Source organism: Gossypium arboreum, chromosome 5 (genome assembly GCF_025698485.1).
Source record: "Gossypium arboreum isolate Shixiya-1 chromosome 5, ASM2569848v2, whole genome shotgun sequence".
In the NCBI taxonomy this organism is placed as follows: Eukaryota; Viridiplantae; Streptophyta; class Magnoliopsida; order Malvales; family Malvaceae; genus Gossypium; species Gossypium arboreum.
Window position 1 is genome coordinate 30,315,059 of NC_069074.1, and position 13,821 is coordinate 30,328,879.

The following is a 13,821-nucleotide window of genomic DNA, read 5'->3' on the forward strand; positions in this document are numbered from 1 at the left end:
ATTTAATCTAAAAACATATCTTTGAGAAGAAAAAGAATTCAAAGATAATAAACAGGACAAAAATCAGGTGCCCTACATATCATAGCTTGGGCTTCTGTATACAAACTTTATGAAGACTGTTTTGAGTTTAACATGTGTTTAGAAGATCCAAAGTACTTTGTTGATGCCCCGGTATGTAACATACTCAAATTCTTGTTGAATCTGGTATAGCAAGGCCACTGGATGTTTTCAAAAATTGAGCTGCCTTTTCGAGTTTTCAACTCAAAATCACCTTTGGTCTCAAGGCGCCCTTTGCGGGTTTTCACCTTGGCCTCTCCATCTTTTTTTTTTTTTAGAAGTCTTAGAGTGCCCTTTGCGGGTTTTCACCTTGGATTCCCTTCTCTTTAGACAAAGTACTTCTTGACTGAGTCTGAATTCACTGGATTGGGTAAACTCTTCCCATCCATTTCTGTCAAAATCAGTGCACCACCAGAGAAAGCCTTCTTCACAACATACGGCCCTTCCCAATTCGGCATCCATTTTCCTCTTAAGTCTTTTTGTATGGGAAGAATCTTTTTCAGTACAAGGTCCCCTTCGTGAAATTCGTTTGGACGAACTTTCTTGTTATAAGCTCGCATCATTCACTTCTGATACATCTAACCATGACGAATAGCCCTTAGCCTCTTTTCTTCAATCAAGTTCAATTGATCATACCGCGATTGAATCCATTCTACTTCATCTAGCTTTATCTCTAACAAAATTTGAAGAGACGGTATTTCCACTTCAATGGGTAACACTGCCTCCATCCTATAAACCAACAAGAAAGGAGTTGCCCCAGTAGAGATTCTGACGGACGTTCGATAGGCAAAGAGTGCAAATGGTAATTTCTCATGCCAATCTCTGTAGGTCTCAGTCATTTTCCCCACTATCTTCTTGATATTTTTGTTGGCAGCTTCCACTACCTCATTCATTTTTGGGCGATATAGAGATGAATTATGATGTTTGATCTTGAATTGGCTACAGACTTTCACAATCGTACTGTTATTCAAGTTCAAAGCATTGTCTGATATGATCCTCTCAGGCATTCCATACTGACAAATAATCTCCTTTTTCAAAAATCGACTTACTGTCGACTTGGTAACACTAGCATATGAAGCTGCTTCTACCCATTTCTTGAAGTAGTCAATGACCACGAAAATGAAACGATGCCCATTCAAAGATTTTGGTAATATTGGCCCAATGACATCCATGCCCTACATGGAAAAGGGCCATGGAGAAGTCATAACATGCAAAGGTGAATGTGGTACATGAATCTTGTCCCCATATATCTGGCATTTATGATACGTCTTGGCATAGCTGATACAATCTCCTTCCATAGTAGACCAATAGTATCCAAACCTCATGATTTGCCTTGCCATTATAAAGCCATTAGCATGTGTCCCACAAACACCTTCATGTACTTCTTCCAAGATTTGTCTGGCTTCCACAGTGTCCACACATCTCAAAAGCATCTGATCTTTCCTTCTTTTATAAAGGATGTCCCATCTAGTACATATTCGTAGGCTAACCTCCTCAAGGTTCTTTTGCCATTCTCAGTTGTCTGCTTAGGACATTCACGATTTCTCACATACAGTAATATATCTTGATACCAAGGATGGTCATCCTTTTCCTCTTCTTCAATGTTACAACAATGAGCTGGAGCCTCAGAAATACTCATCTGAATTGGTCTCACATCCTCTTTTTTATTTGCTTTAATCATGGAAGGTAGTGTTGCTAATGCATCTGCCATCTGATTTTCGTCTTGTGGGAGATAATTGAAGGTGATATTATCAAAATCCTCAAGTAACTCCAAAACTACCTTTCGATAATTAATCAACTTCGGGTCCCTTGTCTCCCATTCACCCCTAAGCTGGTAAATTACCAACGCAGAGTCTCTATATACTTCTAGGGTTCTAATTTTTCGCTCTTTGACCATTCGAATCCCCATGATGCATGCTTCATACTTAGCCATATTGTTCGTACAGTCAAAATCCAATTTACATGTAAATGGATAATGATCACCATTTGAGGATACTAAGACTACCCCAATTCCATTTCCTCCCGTGTTGGATGCGCCGTTAAAGTTCAGCTTCCAAGGATATTCTTTAGTAGTTGCCACATACATCATCTCCTCATTAGGGAAATCAAAGCTCAATGGTTCATAATCTTCTAGAGCTCTGCTAGCCAGAAATTCTGCTATCGCGCTTCTTTTTATAGCTTTTTGACTCACATAGACTATATCAAACTCTGAAAGCAGTACTTGCCACATTGTCATTCTTCCATTTAGGGTTGTTGACTCCATCATGTACTTTAATGGATCAAGTTTCGAAATTAGCAAAGTCGTATGATATAGCATATATTGCCTCAACCTTCGAGTCGTCCAGATTAAAGCACAACACAACTTCTCAATTAACGAATATCTCATCTCACACTCTGTGAACTTCTTACTGACGTAATATATTGCCTTCTCTTTCCTTCTTGACTCGTCATATTGACCAAGCACACCTCCCATAGAATTACTAAACACTGATAAGTACAAAATTAATGGTCTATCTGGACTGGGCGGGGATAACACTGGAGCGTTTAACAAGTATTGCTTGACTTTATCAAAAGCATTCTGGCATTCCTCATCCCAAGTACTTTGGTTGTGTTTTCTAAGGAGGTGAAATATAGGATCACATTTCTTGGTTAATTGTGAAATAAACCGAGCGATATAATTCAACCTTCCAAGAAAACCCCGAACTTCCTTCTGAGTACGTGGTGGAGGCAATTCTCGTATGGCTCTAACCTTGTCTGAGTCAACTTCTATTCCCTTTTCGCTGACCACAAAGCCCAATAACTTCCCCGACCTAGCTCCGAAGATGCACTTTGCCGGATTAAGCTTCAACTGAAACTTCCTCAATCTCAGGAACAACTTCCTCAAGACTTCAATATGCTCCGTCTCTGTTCGAGATTTGGCAATCATGTCATTAACATACACCTCAATCTCCTTATGCATCATATCATGGAATAAGGTCACCATAGCCCTTTGATATGTTGCTGCTGCATTCTTCAGCCCAAAGGGCATTACCTTTTAACAAAAGGTTCCCCACAATGTTATGAAGGTGGTTTTATCCATGTCCCCAGGATGCATCTTTATCTGATTATACCCTGAGAAGCCATCCATAAAGGAAAACAATGAATATCTCATTGTATTGTCCACCAAAGTGTCGATGTGGGGTAAAGGAAAGTTGTCCTTTGGGCTAGCTTTGTTCAAATCTTTGTAATCAACACACATTCGTACCTTCCCATCCTTCTTAGGGATAGGCACAATGTTAGCCACCCATTCTGAGTACATAACCTCTTGTAGGAATCCAGCATCAAACTGCTTCTTGACTTCATCTTTTATTTTCAGCACAATATCAGGCCTCATCCTTCACAATTTTTGTTGGACTGGCTTACAATCCTATCTTATGGGGAGATGATGTACCACGATATCAGTATTTAACCCTGGCATATCCTGATATGACCATGCAAAGATATCTTTGAATTCATGTAGCAGCTCAACAACACCTTGTCTCGTTTCCTTAGCAATGTGTGTCCCAATTTTCACCTTTTTTCCTTCTCTAAGACTACATTCTCTATTGTCTCTTTCTCACAGGGTAGGATTTGTTTTTCCTCTTGTTTCATCATTCTCAACAGATCTGGAGACACATCACAATCCCTGTCATCTTCAAAATCCTGAGGTTCCTCTAAACACATGTCTTGCTCAAAAAAGAATTCAGGATCTGTAGTATCAGTGCCCATGTCATTGATATCTAAGGACCTGCAGGGTACGAAAGAATGTACAAAGAATGAATGAATTTAAGAATGTTTGTTTATATGTTATGAATGAAATGAAAAGATTTGAAAGAATTTTAAGAAGGTTAGAAGAATATTGATTGGTATAAAAGAATATTCACTCGGATTGATAACAAAAGTTGTGTTTTATTGAAATGCAAATATCCGAACATGAGCCTATTTTACAAATGAAATCTTATTACTCCTAGGCTCTAGAGCAACAAGAGTGTTCTGAAAATTACTCTGAAAAATCTTTAAAAACTACAGGAAGTTCTTCTGCAGTCCAATTATTTAAAGAGCCTCCCGGTTCGTAAGGGCGAATGCCCTCAAGGTTTCTTCGTTCATACTCTTCATTATATACAGCATTGATATGATGACTTTTTTATTAGAGCAACCCTCTCTTAGGGTGAATTATCCCTCCTGATATAAATGTCTGGGATATATGAGGGAACGTCATTGATTCCAACTCTACCTCTCTTCCACTTAAACGCGCCCTTCTTCTTTCTTGACGCTTCTCTATTTCCTTCATTCTTTGCCTATGATCTGGCTTGAAACCCAAACCAAAATGATCTCTTTTCTCTTTTAGTTCTGGAACTTGAATTCCTCCTTGGAGATATCTTCCCAATCCTTTTCCTGGCAAGGCTCCCTTCCCCACTATCATCTGCAAACCCATTCTTGTGGTCCTAGACATCCTAAGCACCGGCACCTCATTACCCTCTGAAATAAATGTTGCATTAACGAATTCTAAGGAACGAAAAGAGCACTCAACGGCCTCCTCGTTTGCCTCTACATAGGGTGCGCCACTAGTAACTGCTGCTATAATGTCTTCCTCCGCATTTATGGTGATCAACCGTCTGTTTGTTACTAGCTTTAATTTCTGGTGCAAAGATGAGGGCACTGCTCCTGCTGAATGTATCCAAGGCCTCTCCAATAAGCAATTATCAAAGGGCTTGATTTCCATCACTAGAAAGTCTACCTCATACACATTTGGCCCTACCAGCAAGGGGATATCAATTCTTCCCATGACATTTCTTTCCGTGCCATCGAATGCTCTCACTACATTATGGCATGTTTTCATGTAAGAACTGTCTATGGGAAATCTGTTCAATATGGACAGTGGCATGACATTTAAAGCTGACCCATTATCAATAAGCACACTTGGCAATATATATCCTTTGCAGCGAGTGGTGATGTGCAAAGCTTTAGCTGATCCTATGCCACCAGGTGGGATTTCATCATCATTAAAATAAATAAAGTTGTCAGCGCTTATGTTACTAACCAATCGATCCAACTTGTTGACGGATATATCATTAGTAACGTAAGTCTCGTTGAGCACCTTCATTAATGCCTCACGATGTACCTCTGAACTGAGAAGCAAAGCCAACACTGATATACGAGCTGGTTGTTTGCGCAATTTTTCAACCATGCTGTACTTACTGTGTTTCAGGAATTTTATAAACTCTCTAGCTTCTTCTTCCTTCACTGGCTCATTAACAAGTAACTCAGCCCTATTCTCCTTCTCGACGTCAAAGGCTTTCACTTTCGTAGGCTCAACTCTGATGCCTTTTGCATCATAACGCTTCCCACTACGTGTGTAGGATCCTTCAACTTGAGCCTCCTTAGAAGTACTAGCTATATCTTCTCTCTCTGTTATTGTCACATTGCAGTCATAATTCCAGGGTACCCTCTTGTTATCTTTATAAGGAAAGGAAACGGGTTTGTGAATAATGACTTTCAGCACTATTTGTGTCTCGACTTCATTATTCCTTGGTAGAGAAATAATGATCTTTGGCTGGTTGATTCTTTGATTCTTTGGTTCACCTTCCAATACACATACATGTCCCTCATCTGAGCCAGCTTCATAAAATTCTAGCTCCTTATTATCCATAAGGCTTTGTACCAAAACCTTAAACTCGTCACATTCCTAAATCTCGTGTCCCTCTTCTGCATAGAACTCGCAGTAGTCCCTTGCTCCTTTATTTCCCTCTTTAGAGATTATCATTTCTCCTTTCGTTATTTCTTCCCAGATTATTTTTATCGGCATTTTTACCTCAGCCATGTCTTCTTTAATCCTTCTCATACCAGTGTCCCCAATTGCGTTTACCCCTTGATCACCATGGTTTGGCAACGGGTTCTCTGTACTAGGGGTGTCATCAAATTTTACGACCCCTATCTCAATAAGTCTTTCCACTGCTTTTTTAAAGCCAGTGCAATTTTCGATTGAATACCCCGATATCCCTGCATGGCATTCACATTTGGCGTTTGCATCGTACCATTTAGGATATGGGGATTATAGTGGTTTCAAATGAAAAGGAGCTATTGCATGCGCATTAAATAGACTTTGATAAAGCTCCCGATATGTCACCGGGATAGGCGTCAATGAGACCTTCTCAGAATTTTGTCTCGAACTAGATCCCTGCTTTTGGGAATCCTGTTGCCCAACTGTAGTTGCTCTGGGTTGACTAACTGTAATCGCTTTTGAATTATAACTACTCGTATTGTTCACCTCATTATCTTTCCTTCTTGGGGCAGATCTTTTAGCAGTTTCCCCCTCTATCTTGCCACCCATTATGGCATTCTCAATCATTTCTCTTGCCATAACTATATTAGCAAAGCTCTTGGTGGTACTTCCAATCATATGAGTAATGAATGGGGCCTTCAAGGTGTTAATGAACAGCATGGTGGTTTCTTTCTCCAAGAGCGGTGGTTGAACTTGCATGGCAACCTCCCTCCACCTCTGTGCATATAAGCTCTCATTAGGCTTCTTTTCCATGTTCTGAAAAGTGATTCTATCAGGAGTCATGTCAGTCATATGATTATATTGCTGCATAAAGGCTTGCGCTAAGTCTCTCCAAGAATCGATCCTTGCGCGACTCAATTGATTGTACCACCTAGCCGCTGCCCCAACCAAACTATCCTGAAAACAATGGATCAATAATTGATCATTGTTTACATAGCCAGTCATCTACCTAAAGAACATGGTGATATGGGCCTCAGGGCAAGTAGTTCCATTGTACTTCTCAAATTTCGGCATATTGAACTTGTGAGGAAGCACCAAATCTTGGACCAAACTCAAGTCCTTGGCATCAATTCCCTGACGATTATCAGTGTTTTCCAATGCCTTAAAATTCTCCTCTAACCATCTGCAACGTTCCTCTAATTGCCTTGATGATTCGAGTCTTATCTCTTCCCTCTCAACTACATCTAAATCAGGGATGACTGGATTGGTAGGGTTATCTCCCGGGTTGGATCCCGAGCCAATTTGAAAATTCATGGGTATTCCAGCATCGACTTGCCCATGTTGAGGCCTTATTATGATGGACGGCCTTCGGAGATATGCCTCAGGCTGAGTTTGCACATGGGGTGGAGTAAAACCCAGAGGATGATCCTCATTATCCTCTTCAGTGATAGTCATAAAGGCCTTTCCTTTATCCGTTGCCCCATTCAGCAGCTGGGCCATTTCAGCCATCATATTCATTTGAGCCTCCAACATTTGATCCTTCATCTCTTGTTGGATTTTTGCCAATTGTTTCTGCAATTGCTCTTGCATTTCTTTCTGGATCTTCTCAAGTCTTTAATCCATATTCTTTGTCTTAGTGCGTGTACCGTAAGGATGTGTTGCTTCCAGGTTTTCTTTCTCTCACTCTCTCTGTAATTTTAACTAATTAGGGTCCTTCTATAAATTGGAATGCATATGATGCGATGAGATGCAAATGCATGAATGCAAAAAGATATCAATTCTGATTCAATTTCTTTTAGAAAACGTTATTTAAGAAACAAAAAATCTTTACACAAAATGAATTACAAATACGCTTTCACTCTCAGGCCCAGAATTTTAACCCTATCCAATAACAAAGCTAACTCTCGACCTCTATCTGACACTAACTCATACTTTGCACTCAATACATTAGCTTGCGTTGCCAGGTCTTATAAATGATTAGCAACCTCTCGAATCTAGATTATGACTTCTCCCAAGAGATAGTCCCTATCTCTGACTTGATCTTGAAAATGGTGAAGCTCTCCCTTCCAATGTCCTTCTGTTGCCTCGAACTGCTCAATCTAAAGTTCACAGTTCTACAATGCTGCTTCCAACCCTCCAATATTGTGCTTCATTTCCTCAATCTTGTTCAGACTTGCCTTTAATTCGACTGCAGAGTTACGACTTCGGTGATGATGAAGGGATCATCCAAGCTCAGTCACCTTAGCTTTTAATCCTTGATTCTCCTTCTCTAGGGCCTGATTCTTTGCCTGCATCTCTTGAAACTTCTTCTCTCAATACTCGGCTTTGGCTTTTTCTTCTTAAACCTCTTGTTGCCATTGCTCTGAAGATTTCCCCAATCCAGCTCTCTTCATTGATAGCTGTATCCTCTTATATTGCATCTTCAAGTCATCTCGGTCTTCCTCAATCTTCCTCTTTTATTTCTTCACTTTTTCAACCTCAATTTTTTGAATGTCGACGTCTAAGCTTAGGTACATCTTCTCCTCTTCAAGCCTTTTTATCTTTTTCCCGAGCTCCAAATTTTTCCTTTCGAATTCTTGCTTTATGACCTCTAACTCCGATAGAATCACTCATAAACTCTCTTCCATCGATCGAGCAGCCCCCAAACTCGGCCTAGGGATATTATCATTGATCCTCTTGCTAAACCACCCTTTGTACTCAAGAGTTGTAGTCGGGCCTTTAGTCAGAATCTTCACACAGTAAATTTTCTTCCAAGCCTCAGAAATCTCTCGCATCTTTTTCTTATAATGATCCCCCTTATATGAGAAATCACTCTGAGCTAGCATTTGTGTTACCGATATAAACTACCCTGCTTTGTATTGCCTTAGGACGAGTAATGGCGCATAACCAACAACTCTCCAAATTCCAGGAAGAGGTACCCAATCAAAGCTTCTGCAACAATAAAGGATTTCATTAGGAGTCATCCAAGGGGCTTTCCACATAACATCTTCCTCTCGGAGATTCTGAAGTATTTCCATCCACCTTTCCTCTGTAATGTCGTCTCTCCTTGGAGTAGCTGCTGCTTCCTTTAAAAGAGAATAATCCTCAAAGAACCCTTGGCAAGGAACCTTATCAACCTTCCAAAAGTGACTGTGGAACCATACTAACAACAACTGTGCGCATCCAATGAATCTACCTTCACCAGCTCTCCGACATGCACTCAAGGATCTAAACATCTCAACTAGGATTGCAGGCACAGGTGTGTTACCAAGTCTATCGAATAAATCCGCAACTGCTTCATCTATGTGCCCCATAGCTTTGGGGAAAATCACCAAACCATAAATACTTAAGGCCAAGACATCAACCCTCTTCTTCGCATCTGGGTGCGCCAATATCAGATCCCTCAAACTTGCCCACGGAATGCATTTACCATCACCCTTTTGTTGGATTTGAGCTGCGGCTCACTGTTCACTCATCCCTATGATCATCATTAATTTCTTCACGAAAGTTGAGAGATTAGCAGCCCTAACATAAGCTTTGTTACCTTGAATTTTTGGACAGCGAAGCAAGGTCGTATACTCCTCCAAAGTAGGTACTAAACCCACCTCTCCAAATGTAAAACAACTATAAGCAGGGTTCCAAAATTGTACCATAGCTCGAAACAGATGCTTATCCACCTTGATGTCTAGCAAATAGGGAAGATCTCCATAATTCTGGTAGAACAACTGCTTAGCCTCGTCATCCTATTGGGCCCAAATGTCTTTCAACTCTTGAAACTCATTCTGTGTTGAACTAATATGAGTGAAGTCCCACAACTCTGACGTATACCCTTCGGTGACACTATCTCCTTTTGACGTATACCCTTCGGTGACACTATCTCCTTTCTCTAACTGGGTTTTTTCTGACCACGCACAGACAGAAGCTTTGTCCTCCACTTTATCAAGATATTCGTTCCTCATTACGAAACTTTATAATCTAGAAATCGAACCGTGAATCGATACCTTTAAATGTTGAGTGACATGCAATGATAGCAAAATAAAATAAGTCAGTGTCATATATAAAAGGTATAATAAACAAGCACTTATAAGGGTAGCTTACTAAAGGCAATCACTATACTCCCTAGGGTAAGAACTTAAAGCTCACTATATGTGTTTCAGTTCTAAAGCGACGGTACCTGAACCAGCAGATTCCTCGGTCCTCACCCATTATAGGCTCATATGGACGAAGTTCGGTTCAAGGGGACACATTTCCCTATGGCCATGCGGAGATGAAAATCTCACGAAGACATAGGTATGGATGTATCCCAGAAGCAATCAACTAGCCCATGCGAAGGGGAAAACCTCACGAAAGCGTAGCTTCTCACTCCCACTTAAGGGTGCATCCACAGCAGTCATGCAAATGCAATGTGTGCGAAATCAAAATAACAAACATATGTAGCAAACACATGTAAAAAGATCAATATTTTAAAATTTTTCCAAACTTTTGACATTAAGACAAAAAATAATCAATTTCTTGGCTTGACTCTCTTATGATGTTCCCCAGTGGAGTCGCCAAGCTGTCAAAACCCTTCTTTTTAAAAAGGAGAATTTTTGAAAACAGGAGTCGCCACCAACCTTTTTAGGTGTGATTGGATCACCTTATAAAACATTTTGATCTATGAAAATGAGAGAAAATAGGTTCGGAAGTCAGTTACGTACGAGGAAGAATTAGCACCCTCGCAACGCCCAAAATTGGTACCAAATTGAATAGTTTTCTATCTTAATGTCAAAAGTTTGAAAGAATTTAAAAGTAGGATCCTTTTTAAAACCGGAGTAATTTGAGTTGAAAATCGAGATTCCTTCGCTACAAAAGAGTACAAACATCACATCCAGCATGATTGGGCATGATATTCTTAAACTTTCATAACTGAAATCATCTCGTGATTTACAAAGTCTATTTAGAAGGATGCTTTAGACATTTAGACAAATAGGAAATCGCAACCCAGCATGTTAGGGCACTACTTCCCAAATTCCTAAATACAAAAGACATTGCCTTACTTTTAAAATTCTTTTGGATTTAATAAAAAGAATTAAAACAATGATGCATTTGGCATATTACAAGATATCAATACTAAATAATATAAACTACATGACACATATATTTTAACATTTCATGTAAATGTAATATAGAAAATGATAAATACCTACATAAGTTACCTAATATACATACATTATCATTTCATGCACAATACCACATAGAAAACAATGAATATAACAATATAGATTACATAATCTATACAAGAATATTTCATGCAAACATAGCGTAAAATAACAACATAAATAATCAATTTTCATGCAATATATAAAACCATAAAAATAACAAATAATTTATAAAATAAATCAACATACCGATAAAAAAAATTATGATCATATAAAAGGTTAAAAAATAAAGATAAAAACTAAATATAATTAAAAAATAAATGAGGTATCAAAAAATATTTACAACAATATATAAATAATAAAGGAGAAAATTTTTAAAATGGTTAATATATATAAAAATATACTATATGATGTAATAACTTAATATATATTTATAAAAATAATATTATATTAAATAGGAGCAAAACCTTATAGTAAATTTTAGAGTATTACATAATACTAAATATTTAATAATGATATATGTATTATTTAATAATAATTTACAAATTTTAAAATTAAACATAATAATAAATAATAATAAAATAATAAAATATAATATATATATATTAAAATAATATAATATAATGGATAATATATATAATAAAATGATATAATATATAATAAAATATATAAATAAAATATAAACAATATAATAAAAATGCATAAGTAAAAATAATATATATAATAAATTATTTATATATACATAATGTTGTTAGTAAAATAAATAATATATAAAATATTTAAAATAAATAAATTTAAAAAGGATTAAAATTAAATGAAAATAAAACTCTAGGGTTAAATTTAAAATAAAAAATGGACCTAATTGAAACACGCGATAAAAGCTGAGGGACTCATTGGGCAATTTGACCCTAATCCCAAAACGACGTCGTTCCAAAATAGACCTTATAATAGCAACTATGACTAAGTTGAAACAAAGATAAAAGGTTAGGGCCAAATTAAAATAAAATTAAAATGAAATTATAAATATTAAAATTGCGGAAGGATCAATTGGGCAATTATCCTATCTACCAAAAACGCGCGGATCCTCCCCGGGTCACGGTCCAACGCGCGGATCTTTCATTTAAACGGCGCCATTTTGGTGCTTATTAAACTAAGCTAAAACGACACCATTTTTATAATGCCATATAAATCAAATTTTGGCCCAAAATTCATTTTAAGAACTGGTTTTAAAAAAAAACTTAAAATCCTCTGGAAGAGGAGAAAATAAGAGCCTTCCGAGCTCTGACCTCCGGCCACTAGGCTGCACGCGCCCACGCGCTGCCGTACACGGCAATTGGAAGGTCAAAAGCCTTCCTTCTTCCAGGCGAATCACAGGTAGTCTTTTCCTTTTTCTAAATACTAACAGTTTTTTTTTGTAAAAAACGATTCGTATGCGTTGAACAAAAGAAATAAACTAAAAGGAACGAAATATGTAACTAAATCACCTTTTTCCAAAAATAAACTGCTCTTATTTCTTTCTTCTCTGTATATATGCGTGTATTTATTTGTATATATGTAAACATTGTCCCCTTACAAATTAGAAAATAGAGGCTTTTATAGCCTTCTGTAAATTGTTACATTTTGGGAAAGAAATCTTTGATTTCTTTCCATATTTGCTTCTCTTTTCTGCTGTGGATCTTTCCTTTTTGCAGGTACCAACGAGGATATCATGGCGATGAGTGTGCTGGCGTTGATTCGTGTGCCAATTTCGGCGCGATAAGGAGCTGGAGCCACGACGCCGATGGAGGAGTCGATGAAGGGTCACTGGAACGGCGCGAGACGAAGGGGCGTGACAATTGGAGTGCTAGGGTTTCCTGATTCAATTTAGGCATTGGGCCTTCTTGGGCCTTGCTGATTTGGGTCTGGTTTGAGTATTTGGGCTAAAGGGTTTTTGGTGTAATGTGGGCTACCGGTATGGTTTGTAAATGGGCCCTAAGTAGTGTTGTAAATAGGCCAGCAATTTGGGTTTTGTAAATGGACTGTAAAAGAACTTTTATTATTATTTTTGTTTATTTTACGGGCCGGGCAAATTTTGGGCTATTACAGTTAAAGTGGAGAAGCACCTGTTCTGAGTTATGGTTCAATTTTGGAATTCTGCTTACAAGTGTTTCACTTTTGGGGAAGTGGATTTAGTGCCTACCGTAGAAGAATATACTACCCTACTCAAGTGTCCAAAAGTACAAGTTGGAAAATCTTATGCCAAGGTTTTTAATGGTCAAACTTTCACAAAGAAATTGATGAATATTTCAGGGATGAGTGAGCCTTGGGTCACTGCTCGGATCCAACAAAAGGGAAATAGTAAATGTATCCCTTAGGAGAATTTGAGAGATTTGGTTTTAACACATCCGGATGAAAGAAAGAGGGTTGATATCTTCGCCTTAAGCATTTACGGATTGGAAATTTTCCTAAGGATTTAAGGCACGTGGATGAGGCAGTCGCTGACTTATTCAATCGTCTTGAGAAGGGAATCACACCTGTACCTGCAATATTGGCTGAGACGTTCAGATCCTTGAGCATGTGTTGGAAGATAGGCGAGGGGCGGTTTATTGGATGTGCACAGCTGTTGATGGTGTGGTTTCATGGGCACTTTTGGAAGGTAGACAAGGTTTCTTACCGGGTCTTTTCTAAAGGTTATTCCCCGTTAAAGGAGGAGGAAGCCATGCAAAAGAGAGAGGATATTTCAGAGGAGAAGTGGATGGAAATCCTCTAAAACCTCAAGGAGGGGGATATAGAGTGGAGAGGTTATTGGATGGTTCCTGATGAAATCCTGTATCGATGTGGGAACTTTGATTGGGTACCGTTGTTAGGAATTTGGGGAGCTACTGGGTATACTCTGTTGCTTGCATTAAGATAATATAAATCGAGGCA

The 13,821-nt window shown here is 38.3% G+C and overlaps 1 protein-coding gene across 1 annotated transcript; it reads right to left on the minus strand.

Moving 5' to 3' along the window:
- Positions 1-4,222: 4,222 nt before the first annotated feature.
- On the minus strand, positions 4,223-5,725 carry LOC108451462 (uncharacterized). Its single transcript, XM_053027525.1, has one exon. It carries the CDS (start codon positions 5,723-5,725, stop codon positions 4,223-4,225), a length of 1,503 nt encoding a protein of 500 aa, XP_052883485.1.
- Between the last annotated feature and the right edge of the window lie 8,096 nt (positions 5,726-13,821).